This window comes from Candoia aspera, chromosome 15, assembly GCF_035149785.1.
Source record: "Candoia aspera isolate rCanAsp1 chromosome 15, rCanAsp1.hap2, whole genome shotgun sequence".
NCBI lineage: Eukaryota > Metazoa > Chordata > Lepidosauria > Squamata > Boidae > Candoia > Candoia aspera.
Window position 1 is genome coordinate 6729512 of NC_086167.1, and position 17965 is coordinate 6747476.

General features: G+C 44.2%; 1 protein-coding gene across 1 annotated transcript in view; it reads left to right on the forward strand.

Moving 5' to 3' along the window:
* TAOK3 (TAO kinase 3) overlaps window positions 1-17965 on the forward strand; it is a 132294-nt gene that overhangs the window by 60067 nt on the left and 54262 nt on the right. Inside the window, exons 8-13 of the mRNA XM_063315967.1 lie at window positions 961-1074; window positions 3081-3172; window positions 5248-5341; window positions 8436-8517; window positions 10091-10258; window positions 17107-17313. Coding sequence (XP_063172037.1) covers window positions 961-1074; window positions 3081-3172; window positions 5248-5341; window positions 8436-8517; window positions 10091-10258; window positions 17107-17313 — 757 coding nt within the window. The remainder of the gene's footprint in view (window positions 1-960; window positions 1075-3080; window positions 3173-5247; window positions 5342-8435; window positions 8518-10090; window positions 10259-17106; window positions 17314-17965) is intronic.

Genomic DNA, 17965 nt, shown 5'->3' on the forward strand with positions numbered 1-17965 from the left:
GTCACTGGGGGTTCCCTGGGAGATCAGGATTTATTTAAAAAATTATTTCAAATTCGGGCAACATCCTATTAAAGAGGTAAGTTTCATTCTTTATTTTTACTTTAAGAACACTGTTAATTGCATCTGTACAGGCCTACCCATGAAATGCATATAATAATTCTGTAACTTCTGGCCTACATTTGAGCCTGAATGGGCAGGGGTTCCCTGAGGCCTGAAGAAGGTCTCAAGGGTTCCTCCAGGGTCAAAAAGTTGAGGGCGGCTGGTCTTTGCTGAAGATCAGACGAGAAGATTCTGTGATCATTTCTTGTCCCACATGTTAATTCTTGATGGGCTGGAAGTTTGGTTATAATGGTATGCTTAGAACTTGGGAGAGATTCATTCTAACCAGCTGGACGTTCCTCCATTATAAGTTAATAGAAACACCTCCTTAGCAGTTCACACAAGGACCATGAGGAAGAGACAGAGAAAATCTCCATCTGTAGAGTATGGAGATGGTCTTGAAGAAAATATGCGGCAGCTATTAGGAAAGAATGTACTCAGCCCAGAAGAACAGGAACGGGTGAGAAAGAAACTCAAGATCGCCACACCTTCACTCTCTTTAGTATAAGAAAGAGGGAAGGAGGAGGCTTTCAGGATTCTATTATTATAGTCTATCCCAATAAAGCAGAGTAGTGGTATTTTTCTTGTGGTATCTCTTTACTGATCTGGTCTATCTCAAGGGGCTGACATCATTTTAGGAATCTGGGCAATAGTTTTAATCCTATAGGGGAGGGAGAATACAATCAAGCATAGGGATTTCTGCACCTTCCATCCTAGCTTCTTCCGGTAAACCTCTGTGAAGAAACTCCAGAAGAATCTTGCACTCCAAAATATGCTTCAAGCTGTCGGGTATTTAATTCGTATTATAAAATCATTTTTGACAAGCCATGGTTGTGATTTTTCTCCTTTTCTTTTCTACAGGGACATTAAGGCGGGAAACATTCTCCTAACAGAGCCAGGTCAAGTGAAACTAGCAGACTTTGGATCTGCTTCTATAGGTTCTCCTGCCAATTCTTTCGTGGGGACACCTTACTGGTAGGTGAAGCTGATGTGACTTTTCCTGTAGTCCTTCTGGAGACACGTGACAAATGGGGGGAAAAAACATTGATTTCTCTCTTAAATATAATTCTGACCTTCAAAATCTGTATTTCCCAACCCTGGCAACTTCCATATCCGTGGATGTCACCTCCCAGCGTTCTTCAGTCAGCATGGCTGTTCTTGAGAATTCTGGGAATTGAAGTCCACACATCTGGAAATTGCTAAGCTTGGAAGACCCTGTTCTAAATCAAGAATCTGTAGGAAGACATGCTGTTCCACCATCCTGGCACACTAGATGCTGCAAGTTGGAACCTGGAGGGCCATTTTAAATGGTTTTCTTCCCCCCATCCTTCAGAAGCAAACGAACTAACAAAAACTAAAACCAGTCTATGGTGCAGTTAGGTGCCCAGTTTTGTGGTCCCGGGGAGGTATATTGGAAAAGGAATCCAGCTGTTTCAGAGACTGAATATTGGGAGACAGTCCTGCTAGCCTAGTAGTCTGGCAACTCCTGGGGAACATCTGGTATAAATCCTCCACGCCATCGTTTTTGTAATAAGAATACTGCAGAGTGCTTGCTTCCCTTGTCTACTTCTGGTCCAGTTGCCTATAAATATGTCCTACACAAACCTCAGTCACTATGCTCTTGTGCACATTCTGTTTGTGTCATTCTGGTGTGAGCTTCCAATGCACGGCACCTCCTAGATGCCCACAGGTTGCTTGGCTTGTTTGTTTGTTTGTTTATTATCGATTTGATTTATATGGCCACCCATCTCAGATGCCCATAGGTGGGTTGGTTGGGCGATGATTTATTTATTTTAATTCAGCTGCCCATCTCACTTTTATGTGACTCTAGCTGGCTTACGATCAACACATTAAATACTTAAAACACACAACAGAGTTTCCCACGCTTCTGCTTTTAAAACCTTCCTCCAGAAGCCACAGTCCTTCCTGGCCTTGCAGGAGCTCCCCTGTTGGGAAATGTTTTGATTCCAAGTTGCATCTTCCCCCCAGAGGTGTTTTCTGCAGCATGCAATGAATCAGGGGTGGGTTGAAGGGAGTTAATCCCTATCAGGTTGCCTTAAGACATGTCTACGTGTCACAGATGAACAGGGAACCCGCAGTTGGTTCACTGAGCCGTTTTTTCCTGTTGTTTCTGTTCCGTGATGTTGCTGAGGTACTTGAGACCAGAAGGTGCTGATCCTCTTCCGGTTCCAATCTTTTGAGAGGTGATCAGGTGACCCTGCACACCCTTAGTTTGTTGGTTGTCTTCAAAACCTGAAGGGACCCTTGTTTAAAACTTCCTCTTCCTCCCAACCTACTTCGCTAGCCTTGCTCATCCCCAGCTTCATTAGATGGGGGGACACAGCAGGGCATGAAGGTTTGCTTATATGAGGAGGACACAGACCCCTGCAACGGAGCGTTGGTCTATTCCCTCTTCCAAGTCGACCCCCAAGCATGCCTGTAGCGTGGGTTTCCCTGCTGTTTTTGCCTTGTACCCCTGCCTTCTCCCCGCTTTCCCTCCTGTGCTCCAGATCCCCTTATTTCTTCCATAGCTGCAATCCCAGGCTGAACATCTCCAGGAAAAAACTGTTGGTGTGTCAATGGGAAAACTCACCATGTCTGGTGAGACTGAAATTGGTGCCCTAGGACCCTTTCAGCCCCTGCTGGCTGAACCCAGGTACAGTGCCAGTAAGCTCGGTGCAGGCTGCCTGTTTGCCAGCATGTTGCACTGAGATGGATCATTAGACCTTTTTCGTTTTGCACTCTCATGCGTCCATATCATCCCCGGAAGAAATCCGCTGCTTAAGTAGGCGAGTGCAATTAATTCATTTCTCTTTCCTCCCCTCAGTTACGTTCCATGCTGATTTGTTTTTTTGAGTTGTGGGACTCCTGGGTTGGTCCAGAGGACGCAAAGAGGGGTGGGTGAGTTCATCTTTTGCAGCGCGATGCCTTTTTCTTTTTGGCTTCCCGTAACCGTCGCTCTTTGAATTTGTGCACGGTAGGATGGCTCCAGAAGTAATCCTGGCTATGGATGACGGACAGTATGACGGGAAGGTGGATGTTTGGTCCCTTGGAATTACGTGCATAGAGTTAGGTGAGTAAATGCGCGTTGCCATCTGCTGCATTTGATACAAGAGGTCAGGCATAACTAATTCCGTATTCTGGTTTTCTCTTGGAAAGTTCCTTATGCAAACAGCCCTAACACAGTGGTACAAGAAACAGGGCACCTCCTTTTCAGTCCTCAAAGCCCCCTGAATGATTGGTTTGTGCAAACCGTCTTCTGTTCTGCAAAGTTTCTCTCTCCAAATAAAACAAAACCAGCAAATATCTCTGCCTTCTGGCCCGAGCCACTCTGCCCGCCATTCTGTTTCATAAAATCCTCGAGGGGGTTTGCAGGAGTGCAAACATAATTCAGCAGAAAACAGAATTAAGAAACTAAGAAAACCCCAAAATATCCCTTGAATTGAATTCAACCCCTGGTGAACAGGTGAACAGGTCCATCTGGTTTTCTTTCCAGCATTATGGAAACGGTTTGCGGTGCCTTGTTTTCTCAGCTCTCCAGTTTAGCCTTTATGCATGAAGTTCTCTGAGGGTCTCCTGTTCAAGGATATATCCTGATGGTATATATTGTGAGGAGGCTGAAACAGTAATAGAAGGAACATTAGACATTAGCAAACAAGCAGGGAAGTCCATCATCAGCTGAAGTCATAAATGGCAACTCAGCCCAGGTGGCCAGAAAGCTGGAAAGAAGCATTTCCAGCCATTCAAAGAGACGATGATGAACTTGAAGCCTTGATGATGAACTTGAGCCTTGATGAACTCACTAATAAATGAAAGTTGGAACTTCTCTCTTGCTGCTTCCAAGATTCTGTCCTTTGTCCCTAACACTGGTGTAAAAGATGCTTCTTTGATCTCACTCGGCTGCCAGGAGCCTGACAGCAGGATTGCAAACTGTGATGAGGCGTTACGAATATATTGAACTTGTTGCATCTGTTTCTGGGCCCAGTTTAAAGCCTTGATTTGGCTTTTAAGATCATTAAGTATCTGAATGACAGTCTTTTTTGATGCCTACCGTTCAACCTGAGATCATAATCTAAGAGCTATTGTGGGGTTCCCCTCCTGAGTAAACTGTGGTAATGGGCTGTAATGAAAAAGTCACTTTCAGGGTTGACAACTCTGTAGAATCTATCAATAGAGAGGTGGCTGTTTTGATGGTGGTGCTGGCAAAGACCTGTTTATTTTCCTGAGTTGTTTTATACTTCTGTTTGCTGTACCTCTCTGATTGCTTTTGGTTTTTAAGCTATGGCTTAAAAAAAAACACATTATTTTATGTCTTGGTTTTTTATAGAATCCTAGAATGTAAGGGTTGCGGGGAATCTAGTCCAACCCTTGGCCCTCTCCAGTAATCCGCTACTACAGAGCATCCCTGATAGAGAATTCTCAGCTGAGGAGAGCCCACCAGTTCCTGGCTCAGTTTGTTCCTTTGTTCAGCAGTTGTTATCACCAGGATAACATTCTGTGATGTTACCCAAAATCATCATCTTTTTGATTTAAATCCATTGTTTTCTGTTCTGCTTTGTGGGAACAACTCTGAACAATTCTGCCCCATCTTCTCCATGACGGCCCTTCAGGTCCTTGTCTCCCCATGGTCCTTTGTTCTCTGGGCTGAACATTTCTGCCCTCATTTTTAAATTTAGGTTCTTTGGGCACTGCATTATATTTTACTGCTTTTCGTACACTCTCCACACAATCCCAGAATTGCTGGCAGATGAGAAACCTCATGAAGTTTGTCCCTAGAACTGAGGAATCAGAGACTATGTAGAACAAGATGAGCCTGTAGGACAGTCGGAGAAAGATCCCAGCATTCAATTTCCATCATTTTAGGATTTTCTCTGGTAAAAACTGTTTTGTTCACATAACTCCTTGCTGGGGTTTTGTTCTTGCTCCCCTGATGATTCTCTACCTACTATGTGACTCCAGGGAATAGATTCATGCTGGAGATCTTACAGGCCACTTTTTCACATAGTTTGTCCTAGGATGGCCTTCCCTAACCCCAAACTAAATTTCAGTATGGTTTTCCATACTGCTTAAATAGCTGCCGTGTTCTTTCTGGATGCTAACTTTGGTGTCTCCCCTTCCTTCTGTCGCTCCCTCTCCGTTTTCTTGCAGCGGAACGGAAGCCTCCTCTCTTCAATATGAATGCTATGAGTGCCTTATATCACATAGCCCAGAACGACTCCCCTACACTACAGTCGAATGAGTGGTAAGATCTGGCGTCTGCTTTGGTTTGTGGAGGACGAGGGGGAGATAGTTTTGCAGCAAGCATCGTGAGACTTGGAGCGCCTTAAAGACCAGTCCAGTTCTTAGGTTGCGTGCTGATGTGGATCACAGTTCTTCTGGTTCTGACTTTGTTCCTGTCTACTGTAATATGGTGAAAAAAGAGCTGGTGTGATGCTGTGGGTAGTGTTTGGCACTGTAGTGGTATGTGGGAAAGACCTTGGGAGATGGAGCAAAGGGACGCTGCCAAGGGAATGGTCAGATAAGAGACAGCTTAGCCCACAGCTGGATACTGGGCAGGGCAAGAGGCTCAGAAGAGACCCTCCTTTGTTTCTCTGGCTGTAAAGGAGATGGGGGGGATGAGTCTGAAGGGGAGGGTGATGTGGGAAAGACCTTTGGAGGCTGGGCGAAGAGATGCTGCCAAGGTCAGATAAGAGACAGCATAGCCTGCAGCTAGATAGTGGGCAGGGCAAGTGATCTCGGGGAGTTACTGGCAGAAAAGGGGAGCGACACAGCTGCATTTCATTCTCACAGCCCACAATCTGTTTCCCCTGGGAACTTGGGGGAGTTGAGTCTGAAGGGGTGGGTGATGCAATGGTATGTGGGAAAGACCTTGGGAGACTGGGCAAAGAGATGCTGCCTAGGGAACAGTCAGCTAAGAGACAGCTTAGCCCACCGCTGGATGATGGGTGGGGGAAGAGGCTCAGAAGGAACCTTCCATAGTTTCTCAGGCTGTAAAGGAGATGGGGGAGGATGAGTCTGAAGGGGTGGGTGATGCAATGGTATGTGGGAAAGACCTTGGGAGACTGGGCAAAGAGATGCTGCCAAGGGAATGCTCAGATAAGAGACAGCTTAGCCCCCAGCTGGACAGTGGGTGGGGCAAGAGGCTCAGAAGGGACCCTCCCTAGTTTCTCGGGCTGTAAAGGAGATGGGGCGGGGAGGATGTACTTTCAGACTTACAAGATTGATGTCAGCCTCGTGGGGTCAACCAGATAGGAATCACAACCAGATGAGCTAATTCTACTTTATTGTAAAGCTACGTTGACAGAATCTTGCAAGTCCGAAAGTACTCTCCTTCAACTACCAGTTCAAACAGGAAAATGCCCCCAAATCAGCAGCTTGCTTGCTTGCTTACCAACTGGGGAATATAAAAATGGTAGAGTAAGCCCTAAACAATGAGAACAAACTAATAAACCAAAAAACCCTTCCATCTTCACATTCCCAGGGGGATAAAAAGGGGGAGGGATGTCTGCCTCTCCCTCCATATGCATGACATGGCTTTGCCCAGTTTGCCCTGTGTTCTTTGCAACATAGCTTACTCTGTTTCCCAAAAAAACCAAAAAAAGTTGGGTGGGACCTGCAGCCGCCAAAAACATTTCCATCCTAGTATAACATGTCCCCATGGGAAGACGCGACCCCTATTCTGCATGTAGCATGCAGACTTACCCCTATAGCAAACTTATGTACACCATGTCATGACACAGGTAATATTGTCTGTTTTTGATTGATTGATTGATTATTTATTAATCAGATTTATCACCGCCCATCTCCCAAAAGGGACTCTGGGTGGTTTACAATAAAACATAAATAAAAATATAAAACTATAAAGCATTATAATACATAATACAATAAATATAATAAAAACCTCGATGGCTGGAAGTTCTTTATGATTTGCAGGCAGAGCAGGGTCCTTCTAAGAAACTAACCATCCCCAAGAATGTCTACTCTCCCTCCCGCCCCAGGCATGATGACAGAACCAGGTCTTTAGCTGTTTCCTGAAGTCCAGGAGGGAGGGAGCCCATCTCACCTCCGGGGGAAGGATATTCCAAAGGGCAGGGGCTACTGCAGAGAAGGCCCGCCTCCTGGACCCCGCAGGATGGAATTCTCTTGCAGACGGGGTCCACAGCATGCGCTCTCTGCACGACCAGGAGGGACGGGCTGATGTGATGGGGAGGAGACGGTCCCTCAGGTAACCTGGCCCCATGCCATGTAGGGCTTTAAAGGTGATAAGCAACACCTTGAATTGGACCCTGAAGCAAACTGGCACCCAGTGCAGCTCATGCAGCAACGGGGTAATATGTGCTGATCTTGGAGTACCCAAAATTGCCCACGCAGCTGCATTTTGGACCAGCTGTAGCTTCCGGATACTCTTCAAGGGTAGCCCCATGTAGAGCGCATTGCAGTAGTCTATATGGGAGACTACTTTAATAGCTTTTGTGCATGCTTTGGTGTTTGTTTTGTCTTTATATATCTATAGATATATAGATAGAGATATTAAAAGGAGAGGGATAAAAATAAAAATCCATAGAGATTACAAAATACAGATATTACGTGGAAAATACTCTGGGCTTTTATTATATATTATATAACGTCTTGGATTTTATACTTATTTATATTGTATTTTATATTTGTAAATTGTTTTTTATAGGATCTTAATTGTTTACTATTATAGTTTTAATTTTATTGTAAACTGCCCAGAGTCCTTCTTTTGGGGGAGATGGGCAGTAGCAAACTTTGAAGAATGAACAAAATAAATATTTGTGGTTGTATGGTGTAAGCCCTCAGAGTCGCACAGATTGGGGCAGCCTCTACTTTCCCCAAATAAATAAATAGAAACTTTGCAGAGAAATGTAAGATAAAAGTAAAAGGTAGTAGAGACTGTTCCATTGGAAGAAACATCTCACTTTTATCCTTCGTCCAACTTGAATTGAAGGAAACATACAGCTTCGTGGCAAACTATTGTGAGTTTGGGAGTGATCCAGTAACAACTCCTTAAACAACCAATGGGAATTGAATATAATCTGGCCTGGGGGCCCATATTATGAAGGTGGGGAAAATCTCTTGCTTTTGATAGCACCTCGAGAAAGATTAGATCAGGCTAGGAACTGCCTGCTTATGATGAGCAGGTAGCTGTGATGTGGTTGGTTTGATTTTGGCCTGGAGTGAAGTAGAAACTCATGAAATACTGTACATGGGGTCCAGCCTTCGGTGTCCTCCTGATTCTCAGCCGCCATGCATTGAATTTCTTTCCCTTCTCCAGCCTTAGCATGTTCTGACATCCGTTCTGTTCCCGTATTCAGGACAGACTCTTTTAGGAGATTTGTTGATTACTGCTTGCAGAAAATACCTCAGGAACGTCCATCTTCATCAGAACTTTTGCAGGTAATGTTTCACCTTTCTGCTTTGGAAAATGTGTGTAATGGGGAGGAGACTGACCCACCTTTTAGGTTTCCTAAAGCCTACCTTTCTCTCTCTCACCTGATTCCACCCACAGAAATTTCTCTTCCAATGTATTAGTCTAGCATGAGTGAACTCAAGTGTTCCATTCCATCACTGCGACCTCTTTTTAGATCTTTTCCCTCAAGCCAAAAGGATTCTGGGGCTTTGAGAGATGAGAACATTAGTAGATGCGTAGTGTTAAAGCAGCAGAAATAGAAGTAAGGATAGAGTGGGTGGAGCAGAAGGGGTGATACGTTGGAGGCCGTGAAGCAGATGTGCTGTGAAATCTACTTCCTTGTTTAGTGAAGTAAAGTAGGCTGGTTGCCAGTCAATGGTACATAGTCTTGGGTCCATATGAACGAGGGCGTATCCCATCAACAACATGACATCAGTCCACAGAACCCACGCTGAACTTGCTTTTTATTTTAAAAAAACCTCTTGAAAACGGCCAAATTTTCATTGGGATGCTAAATTCCATGGTAAGGCAGTCTTCTTGCATGAATGAGGTCATAAGACTTCTGGGATGAAATTGCCCAACTCGAAAGATTTCTTCCATTTTATTTATTATTTTTAAATGGTGAGATGGGGATGACGATGCATGTGATGACGATGAAATGGTGCAGATGATGGTGCCCACTGCCTAGGAGGGTTGCTAACTCTGGAATGCCGTGATGGGTAGTTCAGTGGAGTGGATTGATCTCTTAGCAAATCTGTCTTACCAGAATACAAACTGAGGAATTGGGCAGTTATTTGTACCTCTTTGAGGAGAATTATCATTTTGTGCCATCACTTCCTTTTTGGCACTGTCTTCTTTTGAAAAACCTCCCCAAATTAGTTTTTATTTCCAAAGTCCAGGGTGCAGACAAAAAACATAATACCGCTTACTTTGAATGCCCTTTTAACCTGGGATGCCACAATTTAAATAAACCTGTTTTTCCCCAGTTGCAATTAGTCATTTTCAATTAATATTTTCTACCGTATTACAGGTAGTCGTTGCTCAATGACCACAATTGGGACCGGAATTTCAGTTGCCAAGCAATGTGGTTGTTAAGTGCAACCCAATTTCATGACGTTTTCGCAGCTGTTGTTAAGCAAATCACCGAGGTCATTAAGCGAACCACATGGTTGTTAAGTGACCCACGTGGGCGTTAAGCGAATCACGTGGTTCCCCGTTGATTTTGCTTGCCAGAAGCCGGCTGGGAAGGTCACACATGGTGATCACGTGACTGCAAGACACTGCGATGGCATTAAATACAAACCAGTTGCCAAGCGCCCAAATCGCGTTTGTGTGACCATGGGGACAATGCAACGGTTGTAAGTGCAAGGATCAGTCATAAGGCATTTTTTTCAGTGCCGTCATAAGTCTGAACCATCACTAAATGAATGGTCATTAAGTGAGGACTGCCTGTTTAGAGAGATGCCCTTCCGATGTGCACAGATTTGCTGGGTGGGTGGCCTCGTTTTCTGCCTTCTGTTTTTCTCACCCAGAATGCTTCTGTTATCCTTCTAAAACCAGCACGAATTTGTACGATGTGAGCGGCCACCACGCGTTCTAATAGACTTGATTCAGAGGACAAAGGATGCCGTGCGAGAGCTGGATAACCTTCAGTATCGGAAAATGAAGAAAATCCTTTTCCAGGAGGTCCACAACGGCCCTCTGAACGAGTCTCAGGAAGAGGAGGAGGTATCAAGTTTATCTATACCGCTGATGAATAATGGTGTGCCTTGTGCTTCACAGGGTCTCCTCCAAGTCCTTTTTCACAGGCCCCGGCATGACATGAGAAATTTCGTTGTGAGCGAGAAGGTCTTGCGTCTGACATCTGGGCGCTGATGCATTTCGTTTAGTCATTGGGACGGGTGGGAGCAGAGCATCTGAAGCAAAGGAAGTTTGCTCTCGTTTGTTGGTCACAGCTATGGGGGGGGGGAAACATAATTAGACCCCAAAGAGATTTTAAGTGAGGAAAGTGGGGAGGGACTGGTAGAAGTAGTTGCCACTTGGTACCCGGGGTAAAGAAAGTGGCTGAAGATGTTCTCCTTCCTGACAGTTGAAAGTGAGGTGTCCCAGGTCAACAGAGTCGATGGGGGATGCGGCCCAGACAGAAAGAGCTACGTTTTACGTTGCTGTATTAAAATGAGATGAAGCAGTGGCCACTCATTCCACCTCTGAATGGGGATTAGACTAAACCACGTCTGATGCGCCCGTCAGCCGGTAGAGGCTCCTCAGTGCTAGAAAACGTCCTGCGCAGGTTCTCCTTATCTGTGGCAGGTGGTGGCCCTTTTTCCATTCCCTGCTGGGGTCCTGTCCTGACTTAAGCAAAAGACCACGCCGAGATGAGGAGAAAGTCTCTAGTGTTTATCATAACTGCTCTAATAGACAGAAAAGTCCTACCAGACTGAAGGAGCGTGGGAAGCCCACACAGATAAACCCAAAACCCAGGGCGGGTCTGCTCTGAGTTTCTTCGAAGGACAGTTCAAAGCCTCTAAACTACGCATGCGTTTTCCCCCTGGATAGGGGCCCCCTCCTGCTCACCATCCACACTCATGACAGTTAGTGAGTTAACTTTGAGGGGAGGTGTGTAGAAAAAAGGAAAGCAGGCACGAGAAGGTTTCCAAAAATCAGGCCAACTCACCTTGACGTGGCCCTTGCAGGCTGCCTTTGGTAAGCAAATTAAGCAAAAGAGGCCCCAAATAGATTTCTCAGCATTGGGCTGATCAGAGGTTGTGTCTATATGGAGGAAGCTTCATGGAAGATCTTTGGGGCACAGGGAGCCCTCAACTTAAAGCCACAATAGGGACTGGAAAATTTGTCATTAAGTGGTGCGGCCGTTAAACGAGGCACCACATGACCGCACCTGATTTTACGACATTTTTTGTGGCGGTCATTAAGTGAATCACACCGTTCCCCATTGATTTTGCTTGCCGGAAGCCAGCTGGGAAGGTCGCAAATGGCGATCATGTGACCCCAGGACGCTGCAACCATCATAAATGCATGCCGGTTGCCAAGTGCCCAAATTTTGATCAGATGACCACAGGGACGCTGCAGCGGTCATAAGTGTGCAAATTGGTTGTAAATCGCTTTTTTCGGTGCCGTCATAACTTCGAATGGCCACTAAACGAATGGTCGTAAGTCGAGGACGACCTGTAATTGGGTATCTCCTGCTCTAGGTGGTTCCGGATATTTAAATATGTGCATGTCTCGGTCTTGGTCTTGGAGCATAGTGGTGAAGAGGACTTGTTGGCTCCAGAGTTTTTCTAGTCTTAATTTGTTGTAGAACAGGGATGGACACAATCTGCTTCTGAAACTTTGTCATGGATATACAGGACAGTCCTCCCAAAGAAGAGTCTCCTGGAGCAATTATGGGGAGGGGGTTCTCTTTTGAGTGGGGAAGTAGTAGACAAATTCTTTAGACCAGAAGGAAAGGTTCCCTGGAGCCAGTAGTATTGGTTTGAAATAAGCAAGGGCCATTGAGAAGAGGCCTCTCAAGTCATACAGCCAAGATTCTTTTTCCCATGCATTTTACCCCAAACACTTCAGTCAACCAGCAAGGGAGAGGCAGATTTTGGAGAAGCATCATTCAGCTGTGATTGGGTGTGAATTCCCCTCACCACAGCATTCTTCCGGAGTGGTCCCGACAAACCGGTTCTTTGTTCCTCCAAACAACCATCGCATGCAGCATGCAAGCCTGAGAACTTGTAAGCATGTTGAACACCTTCATTTGCGTCTTCTCAATCGCGTATGCATGGCCGCTTGAGTGATACAAGCCAGGCATTACCAAGGCTGCATAGCCACTAACAATTTTTGGCCAGCTCTTGCTGTGCTTAATGGGAGAACTATTTCCAAGTTGCCAGTTAAAATAGAAGTGAAGGGGTTTCCATGTGTGATTCTCCCCTTCCATTCCTGGTGCATAAGAGATGGGATTCTGAGGATACTTAGCCAAAAATAGGAACAGCAACCATTCTAAGTGTGCAAGAGAGGAAATTTTTCAAGAAACGGCACTTTCCAGGTCCCTGGAAGCTAAATTTGCCTGTGTTTTCTGTGGCACGGCATGTAACATGCTTAAAATGGATTTTCCTGTGGCCACGTCATATTTCATGCCTCTTGCACATCATGTTGTGTCTTCCAAGTGGTAGATTTTAAAAAGACAGATCCAGGTTTCATGTAGAGCTGCATTAAATATTAACTAGTTTTCAGTATTGGGGCTGAAGCAAACTATTTCTGCAGAGTTATTAACTCCATCTGCTTAAAGAGGATTGGATGAATGTTTTCCCCCCCAATCCCTTTTTTATGAGAACTTAATCAGAATTTCAAAGTAAAGTTAAAATACAAAATATAGAATACAGAACAGCTTGAACTAAAGAAAAAAGAAATAGGAAGAACATATAAGAAGGTGACTTCTGACCTTTTCCAGCACAGATATAAATGCTTATTATACAAATTTAATCTCTTACCATTAGCTAAACTTTTGCTAACATTATTTCTATAAGAACAAACTATTTAATCTATTTTCCCCCAATCCTGATCATTGCCATTTTTCCTCAGAAGCTACAAAGTACTTTGGATTTTTTTTTTTAAAAAGAACTTTATTATTTTTCAAAGCGTAGTTAAAATACAATACAAAGACAGAGTATAGACCTAAAGAAAAAAGAAAAACTATAAAAGTGCAAAGTTAGAAAGGGATAGAAAAAGAAAGTGACTCCTGACTTTCTCCAATGCAATTACAAATATCTTACCATTAGTTAAACCTTAGTAACATCATTTCTATAAAATCAGACCTTTTAATCATCGAAACCCAAGATTAAAGCTTCGTTTTTTTCTGACACAAGCAAATAGTCTAAAAGTGGTTGCCAAGTAGAAACAAATCCAGAAATCGTATTTTCTCTTATCAGCGCTGTTAACTTTGCCATTTGGGCGAGTTCCATCAGTTTAATAATCCAATCCTCCACTGTAGGCAAGTATTTAAGATTTTTTATTCTGTATGTGTGCACACCTTTGGGTGGATGTTAACTCCTGGCAACTGCCTGGTCAAGTCCCTGCAGTTTCCTTGGCAACATTTTCAGAAGTGGTTTGCCATTGCCTCCTTCCCAGGGCTGAGAGAGAGGGACTGGCCCAAGGTCAGCCAGCCGGCTTTCGTGCCTAAGGCGGGACTAGAACCCTCATACCATGCCTGATTGGCTCTTGGGCTGAGAGAGAGGGACTGGCCCAAGGTCAGCCAGCTGGCTTTCATGCCTAAGGTGGGACTAGAACTCACAGTCTCCCGGTTTCTAGCCTGGTGCTTTTAACTGCAGCACCGAAACTGGCTTTCTGACTCCTGGATAGTCACATGAAAAATCCCAGTGTCAGGATGCAGCACTAACATTACATTTGCAGATAAGGCCAGGCCCAGCGAAGACAATCAAAAGTGGTGATAAGTGAGGATGCTCAGCATAAATGAAGAAATGGTTTTGCAAAGCATATCTGACCTGCTTTAACATGGGGCCCTTTGGGGCATTTCTATTTATTTATTTATCCAATTTATATGGCTGCCCATCTCACATTCGTGAGTCCGGGTGGCTTACAAATAAAAGATCAATAATGCCCCCCAAAACTGTGCAAACAATACAAAATGTTAAAACAATTAAACACCATACAGTACAGACACCAGGAGAGCACGCATTCAAGAACAGTACAGCCATTTTATGGGTGCCGTACCACTCTCCGATCCCCCATGGGCGTTGTCCCGTGTTGGGGAAAACTGGTGGGAAACTTAATATTCCGGCTTCTCGGCAGAGCTGTAAATCTGAGACACACTAGCTCAATCGTCAGATGAGAGAGGAGTTTTTTAAAGTGAGGTCCTGGTTGTTTTTTTTAAAGCTACCTGGGGATAATTAAGATGGTGAATCAAGGAGAGAGATTCTTTTTCTTATCCACTCCTTTGCTTGGAGATTTTGTATAGCAGAATTATATACGACTAAAGATCAGGCTATGCTGTGGAACTTCCTGGAAATGATTTGGTCCGATTTGCAATGTTTTTAGGACACGGTTGTAGTTTTGCTCTACAAATTTGGGTGTGACGGCACTGCCTCCCTCATTTCATTGCTAGAAATTAGGGACACACTACCAATCTTTCCTGACTAACAAATGTTATTAAAAGGCACAAGGTTTTGTGATGAAGCGAGTGGCAGCATACAAAAGTCGATGCCTTTTAATAACATTTGTTAGTCTTTAAAGTTGCTACTAGATTCCTTCTGATTTGAGCTGGTAGACTAAAGACATTCCTGCCACAATGCCTGATAATCTTTGAATTTGGAGTATCCCACTTCAGTGCCAGTTTATGGACTGGCCATAGTATTAAATGCAGAATACAGTTGTGCTCATAAGTTTACATACCCCTTGCAGAATTTTTGAGATGTGGACCATTTTGTAAGCAAGCATGAGCGATCAGACAAAACACACTTTTTTCAATATGCTTTATTGCTGTGGCTTGTTTAATGATTGTGCTATTCTGTGATGCCTAATACAGAAAGCCCTCAAATTACAACCATTTGTTTAACAAAGGTCCAAAGTTACAGCCTATAAAGCACTCCTGAGCATCGCGAGACGTCGCATGATCGCATTTCGGGCATTTGGCAACCAGCTCGCATTTACCACCAGTTGCAGCGTCCCGCAGTCACGTGAACACATTTTGTGACTTTTTTGCCGTTTTCTGGCAAAAAATGTCCATTGGGGAAGTTGGATTCTCTTAACGACCTGCGATTTGCTTAACGATAGCCATGAAAACATGGTCGTAAAATCGGGTCCAGTGACATGGTGACTCAACTTACGACTGCAACAACTTACAATGGAAATTCCAGTCCCAACTGTGATCGTAAGCTGAGGACAACCTGTAGTTTAATCTGAATCACAGTATAAATTTTTAAAAATGTCTTTTGTCTGATCACTCAAGTTTACTTACAAAATGGTCCACATCTTACAAATTCTGCAAGGGGTGTGTAAACTTACGAACACAACAGTAGGTTTACACACACAAACACAATATTTTTATTAAATATTTTTGAAAAAAGAAAAAAGTAAACGAACACAGAATAAATAAACGGAATTTGTGTGCATCGTAGAATACATATATATAAAAAATAAGAGGGAACACTAGCAAGCAGTCCCTAATTGCTAGGAAAATTATTTGAACCAGTTATTTCCATTTCATTTAAACATAGCCCTTTCCTTTCCCATTTCCTTTCCTCTTTGTTCAGGGTTTTAAAAATACGTAATCATTCACATATCAAGGTCCTCTTTAAACTTCAGAGATTTTCCAATGTCCTTTTCAAAGTTTTCAGAGACGGGAAATGTTCCTCACTTTTTCAAATCTTGTGCATGCTGGCAGACAAATGTAGCCCTGTTTCTAACAAAAATAGCCACACACAAAAAAGTTGTACAGAGATTAATTGCGTACAAGTGCCAGCACTCACGAAGTGTGCTTCGTGAAACAGAGGAAGCTCAGAGAGCATTAAAATCTAACGTTGCCCTGAAAGCATAGCAACGGAGATGCAGCATTATTTTGAGATAAAGCAGAAAACCTCCCGAGACTCAAGGGTAGTTGGACATCTCCACTGTTCTTTTGGCTGCCCCTGTCCTGGGAGAACCTGGAATAACTTTCCTAATACTGCTTGGAAGGAATACTTTGGCATCAGTCTGATCCTCTAGTGCAGCCTTTCTCAACCTTCTGACCCTGGAGGAACCCTTGAAATATTTTTCAGCCCTCGGGGAACCCCTGCACAGTCAGGCTCAAATGGAGGCTGGAAGTTACAAAATTATTGTGTTCGTTTCATGGGTAGGCCTGCCTAGATGCACTAACCGTGTTCTTAAACTGAAAATGAAGAATGAAATTTGCCTCTTTAAGGTGAAGTTGCCCAAATTTGAAATAAATTTTTACATCAATCGTGATCTCACAGGGGGACCTCTTGTGGAACCCTAGCGTGCCACGGAACCCTGGTGGAGAAACCCTGGCCTAGCCCATCTCAGTTGATGCAGAGTGCAGGCCTGGAGAAGATCAACTGGTTTGCAAAACGTCACAGTTGACACTGGGCAACAGGCATCAGGGAGAAGCCTGTTCGGTTTCTACCATCTCCATCATCCATTTTTACAAGAGAAGGAGGAAATGATCAAGAACTAGATGAAAACAGTTTGCTTCTGCGGAATAGACACTGTGGAAATGTATATTCTAGAGCAGCCTTTCTCAACTTTCTGACCCTGGAGGAACCCTCAAAATATTTTTCAGCCCTTGGGGAACCCCTGCCCATTCAGGCTCAAACGTAGACCAGAAGTTACACAATTATTATATCCGTTTCATGGGTAGACGCATTAACCATATTCTTAAACTAAAAAATAAAGAAGGAAACTTGCCTCTTTAATGTGAAGCTGCCCACATTTGAAATAATGTTTTAAGTAACTTGTGATCTCCCAGGGAACCCCTGGTGACCTCTCGCGGAACCCAAGGGTGCCACGGAACCCTGGTGGAGGAACCCTGCTCTAGAGTTTGTCTCCCTCTTATTTTGTAGGACAGTGAGCATGGGACAAACCTGACTAGGAAGATGGACAGTCTGGGCAGCAATCATTCAATCCCCAGCATGTCTGTAAGCACAGGCAGCCAGAGCAGCAGTGTCAACAGCATGCAAGAGGTTATGGAGGAGAGCAGTTCTGAGCTGGTTATGATGCATGACAACGAGAGCACCATTAATTCCACTTCCTCTGTTGTGATTAAGAAGGTATGTTGTGCTGGTGCTTCCTGCCCAGTCTCAGGTGGTCTCTGTTTCATTGCACTTCCTTTTCAGGTCTTTGAAGGCACCTTGAGTTAATCAGTAGAGGGTCCTCCAGAAAACCTACTTTAAGAGCTTAGGGTCGGTGCCCTTGCAGGATTCAGGGTGGCTGCTAATGTTTCCTGGCATTCCTTTCCAAATGTAGGTGCAGGATGGTGCCCAGGCAGCAGGTAAAAGGGCAGATCTTTGGTAGGGTTGAGTTGGTGGAAACACAAATGGAAGGTTGGCAGCGAGTGGAAACTTCTAAAATCTGGCTTTGAGAGGATATTTGCCAATCTCTACCCTATCCTGCCTTCGTTGTGTACTTTAACACTGCATGTATACCTCTGTCCTTTCCTGTAACACCACCTTGTCTTCTGAAGTTTGTCTCCCCCAAGTGGTGGTCCTGTGGTTGAAACGGTCACAGTCACTAAACTAACACTGTAACGTCAGTAATTTCCTCCCCAATCCTGATCTGCAAGTGGATTCTTCTCTTGACAAAATAGCTGCTCGTGGATCACTCCGAGAAGGTACGTCTTTCAGGGTTAAAATCAGTACTGTCTTCCGATTGCGTTGGTTCCCCAATCCCACATGGGCTTGCTGGAATGATCCTTCTGACCCA